The sequence below is a fragment of the Asterias amurensis genome, chromosome 3 (assembly GCF_032118995.1).
Source record: "Asterias amurensis chromosome 3, ASM3211899v1".
Taxonomy (NCBI): domain Eukaryota; kingdom Metazoa; phylum Echinodermata; class Asteroidea; order Forcipulatida; family Asteriidae; genus Asterias; species Asterias amurensis.
This window is the reverse complement of record NC_092650.1, coordinates 4,293,175-4,305,477: the sequence shown is the minus strand read 5'-3', so window position 1 is coordinate 4,305,477 and position 12,303 is coordinate 4,293,175. Positions and strand designations below refer to the sequence as shown.

Below are 12,303 nucleotides of genomic sequence, written 5' to 3'. Positions count from 1 at the left end.
TGAAAAGTAAGATTTGATTTATTTATACAAAAAAATAATACTTTGAAGATCCCTGTCACCAACCATTTTTTTAATTTTATAACTCCTGAAGACCATCAGCGCACACTGATCGAAAAGTCGGGTCGTTAAAAAAAATTAATTCCACAGATTCTTTTCAGAGTCACAGTTAATTGCAAACAGCGAACAACTGTAGCAGTTAAGAGAGTTTTGTGATCAGACTGATCGAAACATTAACCACCGGTTCATTGCAGAACCAACACTAATCAAGAGATATTCACATGGTGTTACCACAAACCTCTCTTAAGTATACTTCAATCGTTTCAAATCCTACTGACCACAGCAGTAGCAGTCGCTCACTTCAAACACGGCTTTCACTTTTCAGAATCCTTCATTTTTAAAAAATAATTTACCGGTACCTTCAAAGCTTTGCATCTTTCATAACTTCATCGTATATCTTCACCTGTCCGCTGTAACCATTGTGTTCGATGCAATCAAGGAATCTCAGATAATCTGCAGGTATGTTATTTTGTTTGGCGCCTGCCTGTATGACTCTGATGTAATGGGGCGAGGGTGTCATGTTGATGGGATCAATCATCTGGTAACTGACGCAGTCCATCATCTTTTCATCTTGGAAGGAGATGACCTTGAGAGATTCCAGTCGGCGGTAGATGTCTAGATGCACACCCTCTTGACTGTAAATAACAACAATATGTAAGGGAATAAAAGGGTAGCGACGAGTTCTTAAACAGCCATTTATTATACCAGGCAGTCCCAGCTACAGTTCAGCCATCCCGATAGATCGATCCATTAAGTGCCGCCCCATTTGCGTATTGACCAATCACAACTCAATGAAGGTCCGACAAATCAAGTCCGTCATGCATGCGCGTATGCTTGGCGCGCGCGGCAGAGTTGTACAGAAAGGCATTGGAGAGGCATTGTAATTGCACACATGTGCGTTGTGGGCGGAGCCTATACTGGATCAGTCGTTTGTAAACACTCAAGATTGGACTAGCCCTACAATTGGATTCTTCCTCTGTGCTGTACACTGTAATTATACAATACAAAAGTATACAATACGAAAGTGAAAGGCTGCCAGGGCTAGGACTGGCCAAACTATAGTTGGAACGATTCGTAATTTGGGACCAAAAGTATCATTTTGTTCAAATACTAACTCATCTAGACTTTCCAGGTCACTTTCATGAAGTTTCCACACTACACCCCAGACGCAATCTCCGGCTGATTCTGCGATGTTGCCGACACCCCCTTTCCATCTTGAGCTAGACAGAGTCCAGTTGTGTCTGCCACAAAACTGCAGCTTATAGTTCTATTGTCAAACGAAAATACACAAACAAATAACATTTGAAGACATAAATTGCCATAGAAGAGCTGAATCTAGGAGTTTGACGTACCCTACTCATACTACCTAGAACTACGAGGTTCGATCCTCTATATTAGGTAGCAGAATGAAACCTGCTAAATTACTGCATATAGTCACGCAGAGGAGCAGCGTATAAAGATAATCAGTTCGTAAATAGGTGGGCATACTCCTAGAACTATGCGGTTTCGTTCTCTCGTACGGGAGACGATAGCGGAACGAAACCTTATATATATAGTTCTAGGACTAGGAGTATGGTGGGCACAGGCTCAGCTGGCTATGGATGTCCTCAATGTTTAGTTCCAGAACCAAGCGCCCCCCCCTTCCAGAAATAAAGCATGACCCTCCTGCCCCCTCACCACTGACAAATGACAAACCGTTTCCCGCCCACCCACCCCCACTTTGCTTTGGAGCAATGCCCCCCCCCCCCCCCCAAGGCCCGGCCTCTCAGTCTCAATCTCATCGATTTTTTAAACTTAAAGTGTTGTCTACGCACGTACTGGGCCACTGGGTGCACCATTGTTGTGCTCCTTTTCATCGAAATCGTTCGGCCTCAATAATTTACTTCTATATAATACTAGTATTAGGCCTACTTTCTTAGTTAGTTCAATTCAATTCAAGTTTCAACTTTCATTTTCAAATTAAATTCTAGTCTAATTTTTATAGCCTACCATGCATATTAATTATTATGGAGCTCCATGACTCCGTGATATTATAATACTTACCATCAATTTTGCAACGGCTACAAACTTTGCAGACGGGTTGGCCTTCAATAGCCTTTCTCGGAGAAGATTGCTTCCGTAGGCAAAGTAAAGAAAAGACATTCTTCTCATTGAATGAAAGGCAGGCAGGCCTCCCCCCTGTAGAATTTATAGGGCTTTTGGCCTAATCAAGTTGCTTTACGCGCACGGGGGACGGACGGACTTACACACCCGTTCGATTACACAGCGCCCCCTATCGTCTTCTTATGAAACGAGATTCTTGTTGGCCGTTCAAAGTTCAATGGAGAAGGGTTCAGTTAGAATTACGAGTGTTTTAAAGTTGGAACGTGGATGGGTCTATGGTCTATTAAGAAACAACTAGACAAGTTTTCACTCAGAATTATTGTCAACGAAAAAGCGTACGTTTTTATTCTTCACGTAAATTTATCACGTAGGGCCTACACCTGCACATATAGGCCTCATCCCGATTAAGTGGAGATTGTGCAGTAATTCACCTCTCAGGCAGATTGTCCGTACAGATTAGAGGCGGCCCCCTCCGTTTTTTCTTCTCTTTTAACGAACAAAACAAAAGGATAATTTTTTTAGCGATCTCCAACCCATGCAGTCTGTATGGATCGGGCGCCGCCATTTTTTAAAAAGGTCCTCCTCCCCCTCCTTGTTTAAAAGGCAGGACGCTGAACATTGTTTGTGCTATTGACCTTTATTAGGGACTCGTCTTCTATAACCTCTCACCCTAAATATTATTGCCGGTTACGACCTGTCCACGAGGTGCGGTAGAAGTCTTCCTCAACGGCTTCTTCGTTAGTTTTTTTAACCACCCTATGGAAAACTCATGATAATTAAAGTTACGTGTTAAAGAGGTTGTTTATCTCACTCAAGTTAATTATTAAAAGACCTAGGCCTGAAGCCTTTTTATTAGGCACCTGAAAACACACGAAATAATAGTGCAATGGTGGTATGGTCACAGTTTTTCTTGTTTTTTTTTGTATTCTTTTGTAACTTCGATGACCAAGATTGAGTCAAAAATGCTCACAGGTTTGTTATTTTTATGCATATGTTGGGATAGGATTAAAGCCATTATACACTTTCGGTACAGAAAAAAAAGTTCACAGATTTAAAATAATTTACAGGGTTTACAGAGGGTAATGGTAAAAGACTTCTCTTGAAATATTGTTCCATGAAATACTTTACTTTTTGAGAAAACATTAAAACAATATAAATTCTCGTTAGCGAGAATTACGGATTTATTTTAAACATTTTGTCATGACACGGCGAAACGCGCGGAATTAACAAAAGTGGGTTTTCCCGTTATTTTCTCCCGACTCCGATGGCCGATTGAGCCTAAATTTTCACAGGTTTGTTATTTTATATATTATAAGTTGTGATACACGAAGTGTGTGACTTGTACAATACTGTTTACCGAAAGTGTATAATGGCTTTAAGTGAGAATACTGGTCTTTGACTAAGTTTGAACACTTTCCATGATTTTGTCAAAAGTTGGCAGCGGCCCTGCGTAGCCATTGTCTTCTATCGTAGCTAGATACTTCTGATAGTCGGCGGGTAGGCCTTTCTGTTTTGCCCCAGCGCGTATGACGTTCACATACTGAGGCGAAGGTTTCCTGTCAAAGATCGGGTCCACCATCTGAGTAAGGATAAGAAAAGATTTATAAACTGCTTCAAAAAGGACATGGTTAATTTTTTTAAGTGCATCAACAATTACAAAATCATCACAAAAAAACAGTAAATTACATTTTTCGAATCACGTACAATTGTAGCTGATGTTAGAAAAAGATAACGTTAATATTAAAAAATGGCCAGCAATAATCAATATAAAAATGGATTCTTATTTTGTTTAATGACCTGATAAGTAAAGCAGCTGAAATCTTCTTGAGGCGTCTCAGATGAAACTGTGATGGGACTCAGACGACGGAAATAACCCTTGTCTACGTTCTCTTGCCTGAAAAAAAAGAAAACAAGAATCATGCTTTTATATTAAAGGCAGTGGACACTATTGGTAATTGTCAAAGACTAGCCGTCACAGTTGGTGTATCTCAACATATGCATAAAAAAACTAACCTGTGAAAATTTGAGCTCAATCGGTCATCAAAGTTGCGAGATAATAATGAAAGAAGAAAACACCCTTGTCACACGAAGTTGTGTGCGTTTAGATGGTTGATTTTGAGACCTCAAGTTCTAAATCTGAGGTCTCGAAATCAAATTCGTTGAAAATGACTTCTTTCTCGAAAACTATGGCACTTCAGAGGGAGCCGTTTCTCACAATGTTTTATACCACCATTATTATGCTAATAATTATTTTGAGTACCTACCAATAGTGTCCACTGCCTTTAAGGTTTGCAGTAATGTGTGATCTTTTGAGAACCGTTCTCACTTTATCTTTCGATCAATGAGATTAGTTATCATCACCCCTAGGCCCTACCACTTAAGGATAGTGCAACCGACACCCGAACCCGACCCTTGGCAAGAAGAACTCGATGTCCGAAACATAGGACCAACAGCGTTTGCTTGAAGACTCTCTGGACACTAGTGGTAGTTGTCAAAGACCAGTCTTCCCACTTGGAAAATTTGAGCTCAATTGGTGGTCGAAATTGCTAGATACTAATAACAGAAAAAACACCCTTGTCACACAAAGTTGTGTGCTTTTAGATTCTTAATTTCGAGACCTCAAATTCTAATTCTGAGGTCTCGAAATCAAATTCGTGGAAAACTATACGTCTTTCTCGAAAACTACGTCACTTCAGAGGGAGCCGTTTCTCACAATGTTTTATACTATCAACCTCCTTATTAACCTACTCATTACCAAGTAAGTCTTTTGTAATAGTTATATTTTGAGTATACCAAATTATAGTGTCCACTGCCTTTAAATTCGATTTTGAATCGGCTTATTGTGCATTTTTGTTCTCAGACTCGACCATAGTCTTGGTGCAAGACGTTTCTCGTTTCCCTTTCACGCACACCGCGGCCAATTCACCGACAGCGCCTGCACCGACTCACCTGACTTAGTCCACTCACCGCTCCGGGGCGGTGAGTGTCGGTGCGGGCGCTGTTGGTGAATTGGCCGCGGTGTGCGTAAAAGGGAAAAGAGAAACGTCTTGCACCAAGACTAACTCGACCACTGACCTTCGGCCCGAATTGCAATAGTTATTCTTGGTGAATTGGCCGCGGTGTGCGTAAAAGGGAAAAGAGAAACGTCTTGCACCAAGACTAATTCGACCACGGACCTTCGGGTCGAGTTGCAATAGTTATTCTTTGTCTCAATGCAAATTAATGCATGTCCCTATGGATCACCATTGCCTACAATGCTAACCCTCATATCATGCAGCACAATGTCCATGTTTTCAGATAGTCCATGCATGATACATAACTATAAAGTTCTAGGCATGTTCTTTAAAAACAAAAACTTAGCATCTCAACATCAGGAGACACTCAGGATTCCTGTAAATTTTGAGCTTACATGTCAAGTGTTTGGAGGTCCACTTCCTTGATTTTCAAAAGCACACCCCACACAGTGTCGCCCTGTGATTGGTCGATAGTTGCCGTAGCTCCCTTCCATAATGCGTCTGTTGGCCAATTAGGATTGTCGGCAAAACGGAGCCTGTAGTTCTAAAACAAATAATTTTTTTTTATGTAAAGATCCTTCTTCATCACTTTGTTTTTGCAGAGGACAATAAGCAATAACAATAACAACAATAAAAATTTATAAGGCGCAATTCCATCTAGACCATAGCGCACTAGAAAGAAATTAACTTGGAAAAAGGTGAGTCTTAAGGACTACGAAAAGCAGAAAGAGTATTAGATTCCCTAATGGCAGTTAGGAGATTGTTCAAAAATCATTGGCCCAGCCACACTGAAAGCCTTTTGACCTATAATTTTGTTTGCTCGGGGAACATTCAAGCGAGTGATGTCAAGTGTGGACCGAAGAAATCGTGTGGAGGACTGTAATGTGACAGTAAAGTGGTAATATAATGAGGTACATGGGATTTGAGGCATTGCATGGTGAGGTAACAATTGATAGCAATTATTATTTAATAGTTGTAATAAAGGTTTTCTCGGTCAAATTCAGAAAATGAGCAGCAAATTTCATTTTCATGCGTTCGAGTTAAAGCTGTTTTGCCTCTCCAGTTGTTACTGCGTTTCAAATTCAGAATTCGGCCATTCAATTTCGTTTTAAGTCGATTCAAATTCCTTTAGCACTCTGTTCAATTTAGCGTATCGTCATTCTTTTTCGTGGCACAAACGCCTCAAGAAGCGTTGCGAATTTGAATGCTGCTTTGATGAATTGTTAAATTGAATTATTATTTTGTTAAATCGAATGACGCAACATTACATTTGACTAATCATAAAACGAAATCGAATGACCCTTTTAGAATAGCTTGGTGGTTAATTTGGCTGCTCATTTGCCGAAATTGACCGAGAAAACTGTAATAGAAACGTGACGACCGCGTTCGTACGGTGAATTAGTGTTACTATGGTAGCAATTATAGAAAATACCAAATTTCTATAAATCATATAATATTATACACAAAATATGAAATCATTTGGGGTACCACTTATAGACTAAAGCAGAAAACCTTGCAGAGTAGTAGTGCAAAATACATGTAGTTGGCGTGCCCACCACCCACAAGATGGTATCGCAGCTAGTCGCAGCGTTTTTATAATACATAAAACACAGTGTGTAGAGGTGTGCCACAAAACGTGAGGACTATCTCATCCAAAACTAAAATTTTAAACCACTAAACGGTTAGTCAATTTCTTTAGTGTATTTACATCCTCTTGGCAAACTATTACGGCGTGTCGACATACCCATGGCGGTAAGTAAGATATTAATATCCCTTTGGTTTCAGTTGACTTATTCATTATCTGGGTTGACGCAGGAAGTTCCGTCGCTGGCGCTTTTGTTCATTGTATGCCTAATTTAACAGAAAGGCCGTTTCGTTGACAATGATAGCAATTATTATTTAAAGTCACCTGGAAATAGATTTTTTTTTCTTTCAAACATAAGAGTATATGCTTACGAACAATAAAACAATTTTTTTTAGTAATTGTTTGTCACGATTTATATGTTTAAAAACTATATAAAGTTGTTTGGGGGGCTGACTCCACCTACCCCTTTTGTGACGTCATTCAAGGCAGACTTTGCAACACACGTGCAAAGTACATGTACATCCAAGTCGTGAGTTGGTACATTTCAAAAAGTGTTTTTCTGCATTCAGCAGCAATACACCTGGTCGGCATTGCCGGAAAAAAACAATTTTTTTGTTGTTGAAACGTACAAACTCACGACTTGGTCCGTACATGTACTTTGCAATTGTGTTTACTCCACGCATTACAGGCAAAGTCTGCCTCGATTGACGTCACGAACAGCGCCCTCTCGGGTCGGGGTCTACTCTTAAATTTGTAAATAACATAAGAACTGATTTTTTAAAACCTTAGGTAACTGTTTATTCACATTCAACTCATCAAAACACATATATTAGTGACAAAAGCTTTATTTTGAAAAAATACCACTTCCAGGTGACTTTAATAGCTGTAATAATAGAAACGTGACGACCGCGTTCGTACGGTGAATTGGTGTTACTTTGGTAACCATTAAAGAAAATACAAAATTTATAGAAATCGAAGTGTTAAAAAACATCAACTCAAGCGAAACAGATTGCAATTAAGAGGCTCTGCTCGTCAGTGTGGGCGTCATTGTTATCGTGGAAGTGAACCAGGGAGGAATTGACAACGGGAGCCATTTTGGACGTCTGTATAACTTTAACTGAGACTTCACGGACCGTCACTCCTTTGCCTTTAGACATCGAACCAGTTTACTTTTGCTGAATCACAAAAATGAATATCTTTAAAGTTTCAAGCCTGCTTCTGGGTCTGTGTTGTGGAAGTATTCTGGCAGATATCTGCCAGCAAAAGAACTGCCGGCGTGGAAACTGCCCTCCCGATTGGCGCAAAGACGGAGCGTCATGTTACTTCATAACGGAGAAGATGACTTGGACCAAAGCAGAGAGTTTTTGTTCCGAGTATGGAGCAACGCTTGGTATCCCAAACTCACAATCCGAACATGAGTTTATTTGGGAATTCTTTCTGCAACAGATTCAGGATACCACAACTCGACCGGATCTCTGGATTGGTGTCATCAACACGAAGGGAAATTGGGACGATGCACGTCGTAGTGATGCGAGCGGCTCTTACGAGAACTGGGCGGCCAACCAACCGGATTCCCCCTATGATTCGTACTGTGTATCAATGTGGGGTGACCGTGGCGGCAAATGGGACGATGAACCTTGCAACACGGACAACTACGCAGTCTGTGAGCTCACTGTATCCGTCACCAACACCCCGTTATTCTGCCTGTACACCGGTGATGACGGTCGCCTTGGATCTCAGTAAGTGTATCAAGTTATGCAGGAAGGCTCGCCAAACCACACCCTGACATTGTTCCTCCAATCCGCTGGAGCAAGGTGGAGAGAATGTGGTGTGCCAGCTCATCAACACAACTCGTCATGATGCGGCTGCTGAAGGAGATATCAAGGAAAACGAGAAATGCTACTTGTTGTCTCACATTACATTTGACTGAGAAAACAGAATGGCGAGTCCCGACTCTGAGTGACTCTCTGTTCTGTGGATGTTCGAGGACCATTGACTGAATGTCTCGATGTATCGTGACTGTCTCGACGTATCGTGACTTTATGTCTTGATGTATCGTGACAAACACATTGTACAAACATTAGTAGTCAGAGTAACTCTTTTACTTACAATCTTTGAATACTACGAACTCACTCATAAATTTTTGCGCACAGTTAAAAATATTTGTAAATATTATTATCAACACACAAAATGCAGTTAGAATCGAGGTTAAATTGTTGACAAAAGATCAGAAAGTCGGGAAAAACTACACAATAACATAGTTTTGAATTTATTACAATTTTGTAGATGCAAAATTTTTAGGTTATCGTATTGTATTAACTTTATGAGATTATAGGGTATCGGAACATTATCAAGCCCCCCCCCCCCCAAAAAAAAAAATAAAAAAATAAAAAAAAATAAATAAAAAATAAATAAATAAATAAATAAATAAATAAATAAAAAATAAAATAAAATAAAATAAAATAAAATAAAATAAAATAAAATAAAATAAAATAAAATAAAATAAAATAAAATAAAATAAAATAAAATCGCACACTCGTCGGAGCGGATCTTACCGTTAACAACTCCCTGGCAATTTTTTTGTTATCCAATTTAGTTCTACGTTGTTTACTATACGGTCAGAGTATGTCACAAAAAAGCCTAAAATTTTAACCATTAACGGCACTGGACACTATTTTTTATTACTCGAAATAATTATAAGCATAAAACCTTGGTAACGGGTAATGGGGAGCTGTTGATAGTATAAAACATTGTGAGAAACAGCTCCCTCTGAAGTAAGAAGTAATTTTCCACAAATTTGATTTCGAGACCTCAGAATTAGAGTTTGAGGTATCGAAATCAAGCACATGAAAGCTCACAGCTTCGTGTGACAAGGGTGTTTTTTCTTTCATTATTATCTCGCAACTTCGACGACCAATTGAGCTCAAATTTTCACAGGTTTGTTATTTTATGCATAATTTTATTGAGATACACCAACTGAGAAGACTGGTCTTTGACAATTACCAATAGTGTCCAGGGCCTTTAAACGGCAAGTCAACTTCTTTATAGCATTCTTAAATCCTCTTGGCAACATTCAGGCCGGAGCTTAGTTAAAGTCACCTGGAAGTGGTATTTTTTCAAAGTAAAGCTTTTGTCACTAATATAAAAAATTATGTGTTTTGATGAGTGGAATGTGAATAAACAGTTAACTAAGGTTTAAAAAAAATAAGTTCTTATGTTATTTACAAATTTAAGAGTAGACCCCGACCCGAGAGGGCGCTGTTCGTGACGTCAATCGAGGCAGACTTTGCCTGTAATGCGTAGAGTAAACACAATTGCAAAGTACACGTACGAACCAAGTCACGAGTTTGTACGTTTCAAAAATTTTTTTTTTTTTTTTTTTTTTTCCGGCAATGCCGACCAGGTATATTGCTGCTGAATGCAGAAAAACACTTTTTGAAATGTACCAACTCACGACTTGGACGTACATGTACTTTGCACGTGTGTTTACTATACGCATTGCAGGCAAAGTCTGCCTCGATTGACGTCACAAAAGGGGTAGGCGGAGTCAGCCCCCCAAACAACTTTATATATTTTTTAAACATATAAATCGTGACAAACAATTACTAAAAAAATTGTTTTATTGTTCGTAAGCATATACTTTTATGTTTGAAAGAAACAAAAAATCTATTTCCAGGTGACTTTAACTTACCGGGTCAGGTAGGCCTACGAGTCAAAATGCAAACTACTTGAACCTTTACCAAAGGCAAAGCCGCCTTTCCAAAAATAGGTCTGCATGGCCAAGGGAAAACCGCGGCGTATTTTCTGTCGGTTAACACTTTCAAAAAAAAAAAAAAAAAAAAAAAGGAAAAGAAGGGGGCTACAATATCCCATCACAAACTTACATTTAACTTGGCCACCGTAACGAACGTTGACGAAATGCCGTTCACTAGAAGTCTCTCGCTCAGCATGTTACTGCCATAACATAAATACAGACTCCCCATGTTGAACTAAATTTTGCGATTCAAAGTGTACAATCACTCCCGATTCCAACGCAACTTACTGTGGCAGAGTCAAGTGTAGACTTTGGGTTAAAAAACAGCAAACACAATAGTGCACAACACACAAGTCAGGTTCAATATTCATGCTACTTGAATGATAACCATGAACTTAACCCCATTTAAAATCACCTTTGCTAACCCCCCTTCCCAGTGACACGTGAAAACAATTTGACTTGGCGGGTCACGGCTCGCATTATTCAATGCGCTGTACATGTTTTGTAATTATACATGCATGAAATAACAAGTCTCTTTGAAATTTGGAATTTGAAGTTTGGAATCGATTGGTCATCGAGGTTGCGAGAGAATAATGAAAGAAAAAACACCCTTGATGCACAAATTTGTGTACTTTCAGATGCATACTAAAAGGCTTCAGTGAGAAATTACCTCTTTCTCAAAAACCATTTTACTTTAGACGGAACCGTTTCTCCAATGTTTTATAATTGCTCGTTAACAAGTTGTTATGCTACCAGTACCAAATAATTTGAGTACAGACCAAAGTGTCTCCAGTGCTTATTTCCATTCCAGACACACAATGGAACATAAAATAAATCACAAATTGCAGCCTGTCACAGGCACAACAATGAGCTGAAAAGCCAAACTTGTTTTAGTGGCGTCCATTTTGGTTTATTACCGCAGATAATGAAAAATACAGGAATGACATTATTTTTTTGGTCCCTGGGCAAAAAGCAGGGAACGGTTTCACGGCCGCGTATATTGGGATGGCAGATGCTCACATAACAGGACCATTCCTGCTCTATGATGCTACGTACACCTGTACATGCATGGCGTAATTAAGGGCATTTACAGCCCAACAAGATAGGGTATGGTTTATCAAATTTGGGGTTGGAGTGTGAGAGTTTTTCCACATTTACATTCCCGCAAACTTGTTTTGGCTGCCAGAGTGCAAAGATGAGGCCTGATTATTGAGTTAATGGTATTTCTTTGGCTAATAACACGTTGATAACTTGTTTAAATATTTTGTATTTTTCCTCGAGGTCACCAGGTACTAGCGTCCTAGGTACCATGTGTATGGTTCAAACCCACATGTTAACATGATGTAAGCTTAATTAAACATCTCGCGCTATTTAATCACAATTTTACCAGACTTTTCCAAGAGCGGAATAACAGAAAAATCGGAAATCAGACTTAAAGGGAAGGTACACGTTTGCTTATTGTTAAAGATCAGGCTTCTCACTTGGTGTATCCCATCATGTGCATAAAATAACATAACAAGCCTGTGAAAATATGGGCTCAATCGGTCATCGAAGTTGCAAGAAAATGATGAAAGAAAAAACACCCTTGTTGGACGAATTTGTGTTTTTTCAGATAGGAATAAAAGACTTCTAGCTAGAAGTCTTTTATTATATTAATGAGAAATTACATCTTTCTCAAAAACTACGTTACTTCAGAGGGAGTCGTTTCCCACAATGTTTTATACTTTAAACAGCTCGCCAATGCTCATTACCAAGTAAGTTTTTAAGTTAGTATTTGTTTTGAGTAATTA

The 12,303-nt window shown here is 39.2% G+C and overlaps 1 protein-coding gene across 1 annotated transcript; it reads right to left on the bottom strand.

The window, feature by feature from the left end:
- Positions 1-418: 418 nt before the first annotated feature.
- LOC139934421 (uncharacterized) lies at positions 419-10,883 on the bottom strand. The gene is made up of 7 exons (XM_071928650.1): positions 10,644-10,883; positions 5,570-5,718; positions 3,958-4,054; positions 3,561-3,739; positions 2,101-2,242; positions 1,173-1,324; positions 419-692 (listed from the first exon to the last, which is right to left on the bottom strand). Exons 1-7 carry the CDS (start codon positions 10,740-10,742, stop codon positions 419-421), a joined length of 1,092 nt encoding a protein of 363 aa, XP_071784751.1. The 5' UTR covers positions 10,743-10,883.
- Positions 10,884-12,303: the final 1,420 nt, after the last annotated feature.